At 43.6% G+C, this 10,106-nt stretch overlaps 1 protein-coding gene across 7 annotated transcripts in view; it reads left to right on the top strand.

Moving 5' to 3' along the window:
- mastl (microtubule associated serine/threonine kinase-like) overlaps positions 1 to 9,738 on the top strand; it is a 15,425-nt gene extending 5,687 nt beyond the window's left edge. For 6 of the 7 annotated variants that reach the window (XM_047810846.1, XM_047810849.1, XM_047810848.1 and 3 more), the window contains 8 exons: positions 596 to 758; positions 850 to 1,007; positions 2,614 to 3,621; positions 3,976 to 4,117; positions 5,654 to 5,674; positions 7,721 to 7,834; positions 8,249 to 8,350; positions 9,121 to 9,738. In XM_047810846.1, coding sequence (XP_047666802.1) covers positions 596 to 758; positions 850 to 1,007; positions 2,614 to 3,621; positions 3,976 to 4,117; positions 5,654 to 5,674; positions 7,721 to 7,834; positions 8,249 to 8,350; positions 9,121 to 9,278 — 1,866 coding nt within the window. In that variant the 3' untranslated portion in view covers positions 9,279 to 9,738. The remainder of the gene's footprint in view (positions 1 to 595; positions 759 to 849; positions 1,008 to 2,613; positions 3,622 to 3,975; positions 4,118 to 5,653; positions 5,675 to 7,720; positions 7,835 to 8,248; positions 8,351 to 9,120) is intronic. The other variant, XM_027159852.2, reaches the window with a different exon arrangement.
- Positions 9,739 to 10,106: the final 368 nt, after the last annotated feature.

Below are 10,106 nucleotides of genomic sequence, written 5' to 3'. Positions count from 1 at the left end.
TAAGAAAATATTACATTAGTATCATGAATTAGATTATTAAAGAGAATATGCAAGTTTAAAAAAAGTGCGTTTTGAGATATGATTTACATCCTGCACGCGCTCTACACGTGCTGGTCACGCGCTCTACACGTGCTGGTCACGCGCTCTACACGTGCTGGTCACGCGCTCTACACGTGCTGGTCACGCGCTCTACACGTGCTGGTCACGCGCTCTACACGTGCTGGTCACGCGCTCTACACGTGCAGGTCACGCGCGCTCTACACGTGCAGGTCACGCGCGCTCTACACGTGCAGGTCACGCGCGCTCTACACGTGCAGGTCTCGCGCGCTCTACACGTGCAGGTCTCGCGCGCTCTACACGTGCAGGTCTCGCGCGCTCTACACGTGCAGGTCTCGCGCGCTCTACACGTGCAGGTCACGCGCTCTAACTAATCTGTACACATTAGAACAAGCACATTAATAAAATCCTGTAATTTGCAGCTACACTTTTGTCAGAGTTGCTGTTATAGTAAATAAATCCGTACCTTATAAATAATAATAGTTTTCAGTCTGCTTCATGGATTTATTTCTCTGTATACTGCGTGTCCACTGTGTAGAATACACCAGTGATGGACGGGAAGAGACACAGCAGCGCCTCGGCCGTGGCCAGCCCTATGACGTGTGGAAAAGCAGAGCATAGAAAGAGCTCGCTTTGTTCACCGCTGATGGCTAGAAGACGAGAGCTCCTGCATTCGCCGATCGCCCCGTCACGAGGCCTCGGTACGCGTCTCCTTAATGTTACCATCATCTTCAGTAGCACTTTCATCAGTTTATCAAAACACTGACACTTTTCTTGCGTGATGTCTTTTAGGTGTGTTTAGTCCCAGCTTATTGGCCAAAAGTCTGACGCCGAGGCTGATGAAATCCAGGAAGAGGTTCGAGTCCTTAAGTGTCGGCAGCGCTCAGTCATGCCGGCTGCCGTCCAGCGACTCGGAGAGCTGCATCAGCCCGCTGTGGGAGGACGAGCAGGTAACATGGATTTTATAATTATACGTCTGTATTACACGCTGATGATAACGAGGACGCACTACAAAGGCAATAAGCTTATGGAAAAATTTAGCTTAAATTTAATGATATTTATACTGAACATTTTTCCTTTTTATTCTATTTCCTTTTCCATGTTAATAATTAAATCTCCTAGTCTCGGAAATTCCTGGTCACTCTGTAAAACAGAAAAAATAAGAAAATCTATTTAATTAAATTTTAAATCAAATCTATTTCTCTGTTTTTATGTTAATAATTTAATTTTGTTCTCTTTAAATATATAAATGAACTGAAGAAAAGTGTAGAAGAAAATAAACTGAAATGTGTATATTTAAGTCTGTCTGTCTCTGTCTGTCTGTCTGTCTGTCTGTCTATTTGTCTGTCTGTCTGTCTGTCTGTCTGTCTATTTGTCTGTCTGTCTGTCTGTCTGTCTATTTATCTGTCTCTGTCTGTCTGTCTCTGTCTGTCTGTCTCTGTCTGTCTGTCTATTTATCTGTCTGTCTCTGTCTGTCTATTTATCTGTCTGTCTGTCTGTCTGTCTGTCTATTTGTCTGTCTGTCTGTCTGTCTATTTGTCTGTCTGTCTGTCTGTCTATTTATCTGTCTCTGTCTGTCTGTCTCTGTCTGTCTGTCTTTATCTGTCTGTCTCTGTCTGTCTGTCTATTTATCTGTCTGTCTGTCTGTCTCCGTCTGTCTGTCTCTGTCCGTCTGTCTATTTATCTGTCTGTCTGTCTCTGTCTGTCTGTCTCTGTCTGTCTGTCTGTCTATTTATCTGTCTGTCTGTCTGTGTCTGTCTGTATCTGTCTGTCTATCTATCTATCTATCTATCTATCTATCTATCTATATCTATCTATCTATCTATCTATCTATCTATCTATCTATCTATCTATCTATCTATCTATCTATCTATCTATCTATCTATCTATCTATCTATCTATCTATCTATCTATGTCTATCTGTCTGTCTGTCTGTCTGTCTGTCTATCTATCTATCTCTGTCTGTCTGTCTATCTATCTATCTATCTATCTATCTATCTATCTATCTCTGTCTGTCTGTCTGTCTGTCTGTCTGTCTATCTGTCTATCTATCTCTGTCTATCTGTCTATCTATCTCTGTCTATCTGTCTATCTATCTATCTATCTATCTATCTATCTATCTATCTATCTATCTATCTATCTATCTATCTATCTATCTATCTATCTCTATCTATGTCTGTCTGTCTGTCTGTCTGTCTGTCTCTGTATGTGTGTGTATACATATATATATTTTTGTAAATTTCATGTTACCTTTTTTTATACCTGGTACAAAATAATGTGTATAAAAAATGAAAATGATAAAATGTAAATAAATGTATACATTTTCCCTATTTTATAAAGGTCTATCTATATAATTATATTTCTTCATTTTCCTTCGTTTTTACATTTTAAGTTTCTTTTAAAAATGTAACTGAACTCAATACATTAATTACTGTTTATTTTGGGCAAGATTTTAAACCTTTACGTTATCATACACACCGATGATAAAAATGTCTTCAAAGGGCTGATGACATTTGAGATCACAAATAAGAAGAAAAATCTTTCTGCATTTTTCAGAATGAAAACCTCCCGCCTCTGAGCGTAAAAGACAGAGTTAGCCGCAGACTCCCTGTGCCTGCTGCGGCGGACGTCCCTCGGTCTCCGATTCACAACCCGTCTGTAAACAGATGGCGCTCAGCCCAACTGGATTGTAGGAACGTGAAGCCGGAAAATTTAGCAGGAAGAAGACTCCCTTTCACTGACTCCGAGCTCTGTGTCACGCCGGGAAAGACTCCGCTCAAACCATCATCTGAGAAAAGCTTCCTCAGTGTTTGGAAGTCTATAGATGAAGGATCTGCTCAAAAACCTGGCTCAGCTTTCAAACGAGGTTTTACCGAGGTGGACATCAGCCCCGACCAAGCTGAGATCCAAGCAAAGAAGAACAACTCTGAGTACAAGCGGTGTTTTCCCATTCCGGAAAACGACTCCAGACTCCACACGGGTCTGACCGGGATTTTCTCTGCTGTCGGTTTAGGGAATGGTGGAGGAATCCCTAACCAGTCCAGTCCTTCAAAAGTGACCAAAAATCTTTTGTGTGAGCTGGAAGAACCGTGCGAGAACATACCCATCTCCGGCCTCACTTCCTCTCCCAGAGAGACGAGACGAAGCCCGAGTTTGGACTCCGATAGCTCGGTTCATGAAATGTCCGTGATCGCGAACACACCTTCTCCACCTGGAGAAAAAGAAGCTCTGGTCTCCTCATTCGAGGATGAAACAGAAACCTCTGATGCACCGCCTGTATCGATCTCGCAGAAGTGTAACGAGGAAGGCCATCATCATCATCATCTCCACATTGCCTCAAGCAGTCTGCTCAAATCGCCTCCGTTCCTCAAGCCTAAGAACGTGGTGGCCTTCAGAAGCTACTGCAGCTCCATTAACCGCTCCAACCAGTCCTATGGCTCGCGCCTCAGCTTGGCCTCGATGGACGGCATGGACATGTCGACGTCGACCTCGTTTCAGACTGCACCCATGGCCATCACGCCGGTGCAGAAGAAGAGACCCAGCCTCAACAGCTCGCTTTACCAGGTACACACCAGTGTAATGACCACATCCGTTCCAGTTGGTTATCGTTTCCATGGTAACAATAAATTGGCAAAAAAACATAGACCAAAATACTTCAGTAAGTTGCCCAACTTCTGAACAGAGGAGGCTTTGTGTTGTTAATACGATAATAATAACAAGTTTCGTGTGTTAAAAGAAAGACAAAAAAAATAAATAAAACTAATTGTCATTGTAACGTAAGTAAGAACAGGAAACACTCGGACAATTGTTCCGTCTCTTGGACAATTTGACCTCTATATTAGCATCTGACTGTCACGTTGAGTTTTAGGAAGCTGCTTAACCACACATGGCTTTTTGATTTTTCATTTAACCTCCTAGACGCCTCAGCCGACGCCCATGTCTCATACCCCGTATCGAACGCCCAAGAGCGTCCGCAGAGGCCCGGAACCAGCGGAGTACGGACAGATCCTCGGAACCCCCGACTACCTCGCTCCAGAGCTTTTAGTAGGGAAACATCACGGTAAGAGGAAACACTAAGTTGTAGTTGTACTGCTCCCACACCAACACTGATTTTTTACACTATGGCTTGAGATCCACACACTGGGTTTGGGTTATCAATCAGACCACTTTCAGACGTGTTTAGAAGGTTTGATGGTCTTAAAGGTGCGGTGCACGATGTCTGAAAGCCAATGTTGACATTTGAAATCCCCAAAACGAACACGCCCCTAACCCAAATGGGTGTCACTACTGTTTTGATAGCTCCGCCCCCACACATACAAACGTAACACCGGCAACTATTATGGCGGAATCTGTTGGGGCAGCTGGCCGAGGGGATGTTTCTATCAGTAAATGAACACAATGAGTAATACTATGGTAATACAGATGTGTTTTTGTAGTACTGTGTGTTGTACCAGGGGGCACGGTGGCTTAGTGGTTAGCACGTTCACCTCACACCTCCAGGGTTGGGGGTTCGATTCCCGCCTCCGCCTTGTGTGTGTGGAGTTTACATGTTCTCCCCGTGCCTCGGGGGTTTCCTCCGGGTACTCCGGTTTCCTTCCCCGGTCCAAAGACATGCATGGTAGGTTGACTGGCATCTCTGGAAAATTGTCCGTAGTGTGTGTGTGAATGAGAGTGTGTGTGTGCCCTGTGATGGGTTGGCACTCCATCCAGGGTGTATCCTGCCTCGATGCCCGATGACACCTGAGATAAGCACAGGCTCCCCGTGACCCGAGAAGTTCGGATAAGCGGTAGAAAATGAGTGAGCGAGAGTGTGTGTTGTACCGTGAAAGGTTTATCTCCGTTTCACTCAGAAGACGTTCAGTTCTCTCCAGCGCTGGAAAGCTGATCCTATAACACGGTTCCTGCTTCTCGCCTTAGCTTTTCCTTTTTATCCGCCACGTCAATGTTTCAGTCGCTTTCGGCTAATGTCAGACATGCGCACTGAACACTCTCTCCGCCGTATATTGGTAAGACACGCCCCTTTCTGTTCATTGGCTACACGTTTGTTTTGTTTGTCGGCCCGACTCGGTTTTCTGAAGCATTTCTCAAACAACGTGCACCCCACCTTTAAATATGCATAAACATTTGGATCATTTGGACACTGAGCAGCACAGACTAGCCTAAGAGCCGGAAGCTACAATGAACATTAAAAACGGATTCCAAGTGGAGGAAAAAAAAAAATAATAAACACTGTCTGTCTCACACTCAGGCTTGTTGTCACCGCTTCCTATTTGCATACGGTTCAGTATTTTTGCATGACTCGTTCCACATTGTTTTCACCAACGGTCTCTCCGTTGCTTTGACTTGTTTCTGGTGTGAAGGCACGGAGTACGAACCGACTGTCATAGAATATGCAACTGTTGACCACTTTATTAGGAACACCTGTGTACTCCCGAGATTACAGTCTGCTGCGACATGATCGGCCGAGTAGATGTACATTGTGTACAGGTGTTCCTTTTAAACTGGCAGGGGAGTGTAATTGCTTTATTATATACTGTAGATGAATGTCTGATGCTGTGCACACAGAGCAGCTTCCTCATTGCCCTTTGTGTTTTAGTTGCAGGATCAGTTGCCTACGGTGAGTATGATGATGTCGTTTGGTGCTGATGCATGAGCAGGAAAATTTTCCATAAAGGAATACTTCATCCAAACACACACACACACACACACGGCTAATAATGTCTGAACGTTTATAGCCCTATTCGGACAGGATTAGTTTTACGTGGGGGTAAAGTAATTATTACCAGAGCTTCTCGGTGATTTTTGTCCCGTCTGAATGTGTCATCTCGGTAATCATTACGGACAATGTCAATAAAGATTACGGCGACTTTTACCTTCTGTAAAAAGGTCCGGAAAAATTACCTCAGGTAATACTGATCCCGTCCGAATCGACCCGCTGTAAATATGTACGGTAAAATTCCGTCATTTCCTGTTTAAAAGTAGTTTTTGGCGCATTTTGCAAGCATGGAGGCACTTGAAACAGGAAGCAACGTCATACGCACATGACGACAAGGAGGTTACTGTGGTGCATAAAGCGAGTAACCCCTCCCACTTCTGCTAGTTTTACTGAGATGTCTTGTCCCGTGCGAATTGGCCAATTAATATTACAGACGTCCTGAGGTAAAATTGCAGTACTTCACGTCCCCACGTAAAACTAGTCCCGTCAGAATAGGGCTTATGAGAGCCACGATATATAACAATGTATTACTAGCCAGAAAACACTGGTTGAAGTATCCTTTATGACCTTTGCCAAGGGAAACTGACTTCCTGCTTCCATGATTCGCCGCGCACGACACTTTCGGCTTCAGCGATGCTCTGCGTCCTTGGGAATAACGGGAGATTTAGTCAGTAAGCTGTGTAACAGATGCTTCCCAGTCAGCCCTGTCACTTCTGCTGTAAATAAAAAAAAAAAAAAACTAACTCTGTGGTTTGGGGCCTGGTTATGGTGTGTTAAGTCTCATTCATGATAATGTGGTGTTAGCAAAACATCACCAATTTATTTCTATTTTTAATTCAATTCTCTGAGGAACGCTTGATCATCGCAGACTTGTTTGTCAAGTTCAGAAGAAGGACCATAATGGAGATGGGTATACAGCCCAAACCGGATAATCTCTATATTATTAATACATGTGTCGTGTGACACAAGAGTGCCAGAAAGAATGAAAGGAAAGGTGTAGAAGACAGTAGTGAGAGCAGATCTATGGGTTAGAGACTGTAGCAGTGAGGAAAAGACATGAGGTAGCAGAGATGAGGATGTTGAGGTTCTCTTTAGGAGTGACAAGGATGGACAGGATTAGGGACGAGCACATCAGAAGGTTGGCTGTTTTGGGGACAAGGACAGAGAGGATATGGATTGAGATGGTTTGGACATGTACAGAGGAGGGAGACGGTTATATTGGTAGAAAGATGTTGGAGATGGAGCTGCAGGTAAGAGGTCACGAGGAAGGACAAAGAGGAGATATATGGATGTGTTAAATTAGGACATGAAGGTAACTGGTGCGAGAGCAGAGGATGATGAGGATAGAGTGAGGTGGAAACTGATGATTCACTGTGGTGACAGAAGAAGACGACCTAATTTAATTTTTTTATTTAGCTTGTTGATCAACCGATTTGGACTTGATTAGCTCAGCTGATGCATAGCTACCATTTCTCTCCTCAGAATAGGTTTATCATCACTAATCTTTCAGCCAAGTATTACACAAACGATGCTTAGAAGTTCGACTGTGGCTTCAGAAGGTGGAATAAATTACAAAAGAAAATGTACGGTCTGGCTGGGAATTCGGTAAACATCCTCTCTATTGGGCTCTGGTGATTCTTCTAGTTTAATTGGTGAGTCTGTGGGGACATGAAACGGTGACCGTGTAAAAAGAGGACTGTCTGAATTCTCCTTCAGGCTTAAGACCATCACTGATGAAAGTGTCAGTAAAAATGTAATTAATAATCTGATCTATTGTAAAGTGTTATGTTAAGCTATTAATACCCTCACTCCAGTAATCAGTTTAACCTCTACCTGCTCTCATGGCTGTGTAGTAGACTCTTGGTCATGCTCTAACACACAGGAGGACGTCGAGAGAAAAGCCGTACGTTAAATACGACCGCGGTCTTGTTTTGTGTCTCTCCGCAGATGCCACGGTGGACTGGTGGGCGCTGGGCGTGTGCCTGTTCGAGTTCCTCACCGGAGTTCCTCCGTTCAACGACGAAACTCCTCAACTCGTCTTCCAGAACATTCTCAACCGAGGTCACTGGCTGGCTTGCTTTTTCACCATATAAAAGAAATTGACGTGTAAACGTATCTGCGATGATTATTCAGTCCAACCGTCTAATCCACTTACAAACATGCATCAAATCGTAAAAAAAACGTAGGACGTCGCGATCGTACGCGTGGATTCGCCCCCAAAGCTTTGAGTTTGACTCGGTTAGAAAATTAGACCCTGCAGCTTCATTTTTAAACCCATAGGAACGTCTGTCTTTTGACCAAAGTAGCATGAGAGAATATTTTCTGATAAGGCAGGAAAGACAGGTCAATATGACCATATATGTGCGATACAGCTTAAAAACAACCAAATAAATAGGATGCATAGCGTTTATCTACCAGTTGATGCGATTCGTTTAACTTTTATTTTTCCTTTTCTGTGTCTAATAACATGACTAGATATTCCATGGCCTGACGGAGAGGAAGAAATATCCCCCAACGCTCGAGGTGCAATCGAGATTCTCCTCAGTACAGACGTCACCAAGCGGGCGGGGCTTAAAGGTGAGTAGCTTCAGTTTCACGCATCTCCATCTTTTTCATCCAGGATCGACTCGTTTCATTTTGCGATTAAGAAAGACTTACGATAAGACAAGAAGTAGGACGTGTTATTATAGGATCAGCTTTCCAGCGCTGGAGAGAACTGAAGGAGCAGGAAGTTGGCCACATATTCACAGGTTGGAGTTTCCCGAGTCAATAACTCCTGAGCTAAACGCTGTTACTACACAAATAACACCTCTTTTCTATCGTAGTAATGTAGAGAGGCAGCTACAACCGCGTTTTGTGTAGTAACAGCGTTTAGCTCAGGAGTTATCGACTCGGGAAACTCCGACCTGTGAATATGTGGCCGACTTTACTTAAGACGCCGAGGCGCTTTTTTCCTTCTCGATAGGTGAGTAACGTTGGTTTTGCTTTGTTACACAGAACTAATATATGCCTTTGTCCTTTACATGATTATGCTTGTGTGGCATTTTTGCTTGTTTGTTTATCTACAATCGTATCGTTCTTCCCTTCAGCTATGATAAAGACACATTTCTTTCTGTAATTCTATGCTGACATTTTACAGTATAAAACCTACTGCCTTCTTCCCATCAGCGGTCGATTATTGTCCTATAACTGCACGCTCCTGTGATCGATCGCTACTTACTGGTGTTAATACTCGACTTTAGTTTGTTTAACTAGAAATTTGTTCACTTTTCGATGTTAAAAATGCTCAATGTTTCTTACAAGTATGTGATTATGATCCCGTGTTTTGTTCTCTGTTTTTCCTCCAGAGTTGAAAGAGCATGCATTCTTCACTGGCTTGGACTGGGACAATCTCCAGAACCAGACCATGCCTTTCATTCCCGAGCCTCACGACGAGACGGACACGTCTTACTTCGAGGCGAGAAACACCGCGCAACACCTGGCTCTTTCTGGTTTCAGTCTCTAACACACACACACAAATTTGCACGTAAGCACTCGCTACCTGCTGCCCTCAGCTCGTCCTGCCGACCTCAGAGAAGATCGCTTCTTCTTTCTTCCTATCTTTATCCACTTTACGCTCTCATGTCTCTCCGGTTCTTTTACATTATAAAAAGTACTGATTTAGCTAAACAACCCCGGCTCGTGTCTCAGGTCAGATCAGGACTCTTACCTGTTCCACTTTTTTATACATTCTGTACCTTGAATATCATTTTAGTGTTTTGTGCGTCCCTGAGTAATATATCGTTTGTTCTTTCTGCTGTACGTGAACACTAACGTTCAAAGATCCGGGCTTTAAGTATCATTCACGTGTCTTTTAGCAATAACCTGCAGTACAGCATCGATTTTTGAACAGTGTGTCAAGCTTTATAAAACTTTATTTTTAATCACGTTTCAAGGTTCAAATAAAAATCCCTTTACTATCTTCACCATGGCGACTATTTATTTATGTATTCGTTTTTTTTCTCTCTCTCTTTCTTTTTCATTTCATTGGGGAAGTCGTGGCCTAATGGTTAGAGAGTTTGACTCCTAACCCTAAGGTTGTGGGTTCGAGTCTCGGGCCGGCAATACCATGACTGAGGTGCCCTTGAGCAAGGCACCGAACCCCCCAACTGCTCCCCGGGCGCCACAGCATAAATGGCTGCCCACTGCTCCGGGTGTGTGTGTGTGTTCACTGCTGTGTGTGTGTGCACTTTGGATGGGTTAAACACAGAGAACAAATTCTGAGTATGGGTCACCGTACTTAGCTGTACGTCACTCAATCACTCATTTATCAATTCTTTAAATATGGAGAAAT

This window comes from Tachysurus fulvidraco, chromosome 3 (assembly GCF_022655615.1).
Source record: "Tachysurus fulvidraco isolate hzauxx_2018 chromosome 3, HZAU_PFXX_2.0, whole genome shotgun sequence".
Classification (NCBI taxonomy): domain Eukaryota; kingdom Metazoa; phylum Chordata; class Actinopteri; order Siluriformes; family Bagridae; genus Tachysurus; species Tachysurus fulvidraco.
Note: the sequence above shows the minus strand (reverse complement) of the source record. Positions and strands in the feature narration are given on the sequence as shown.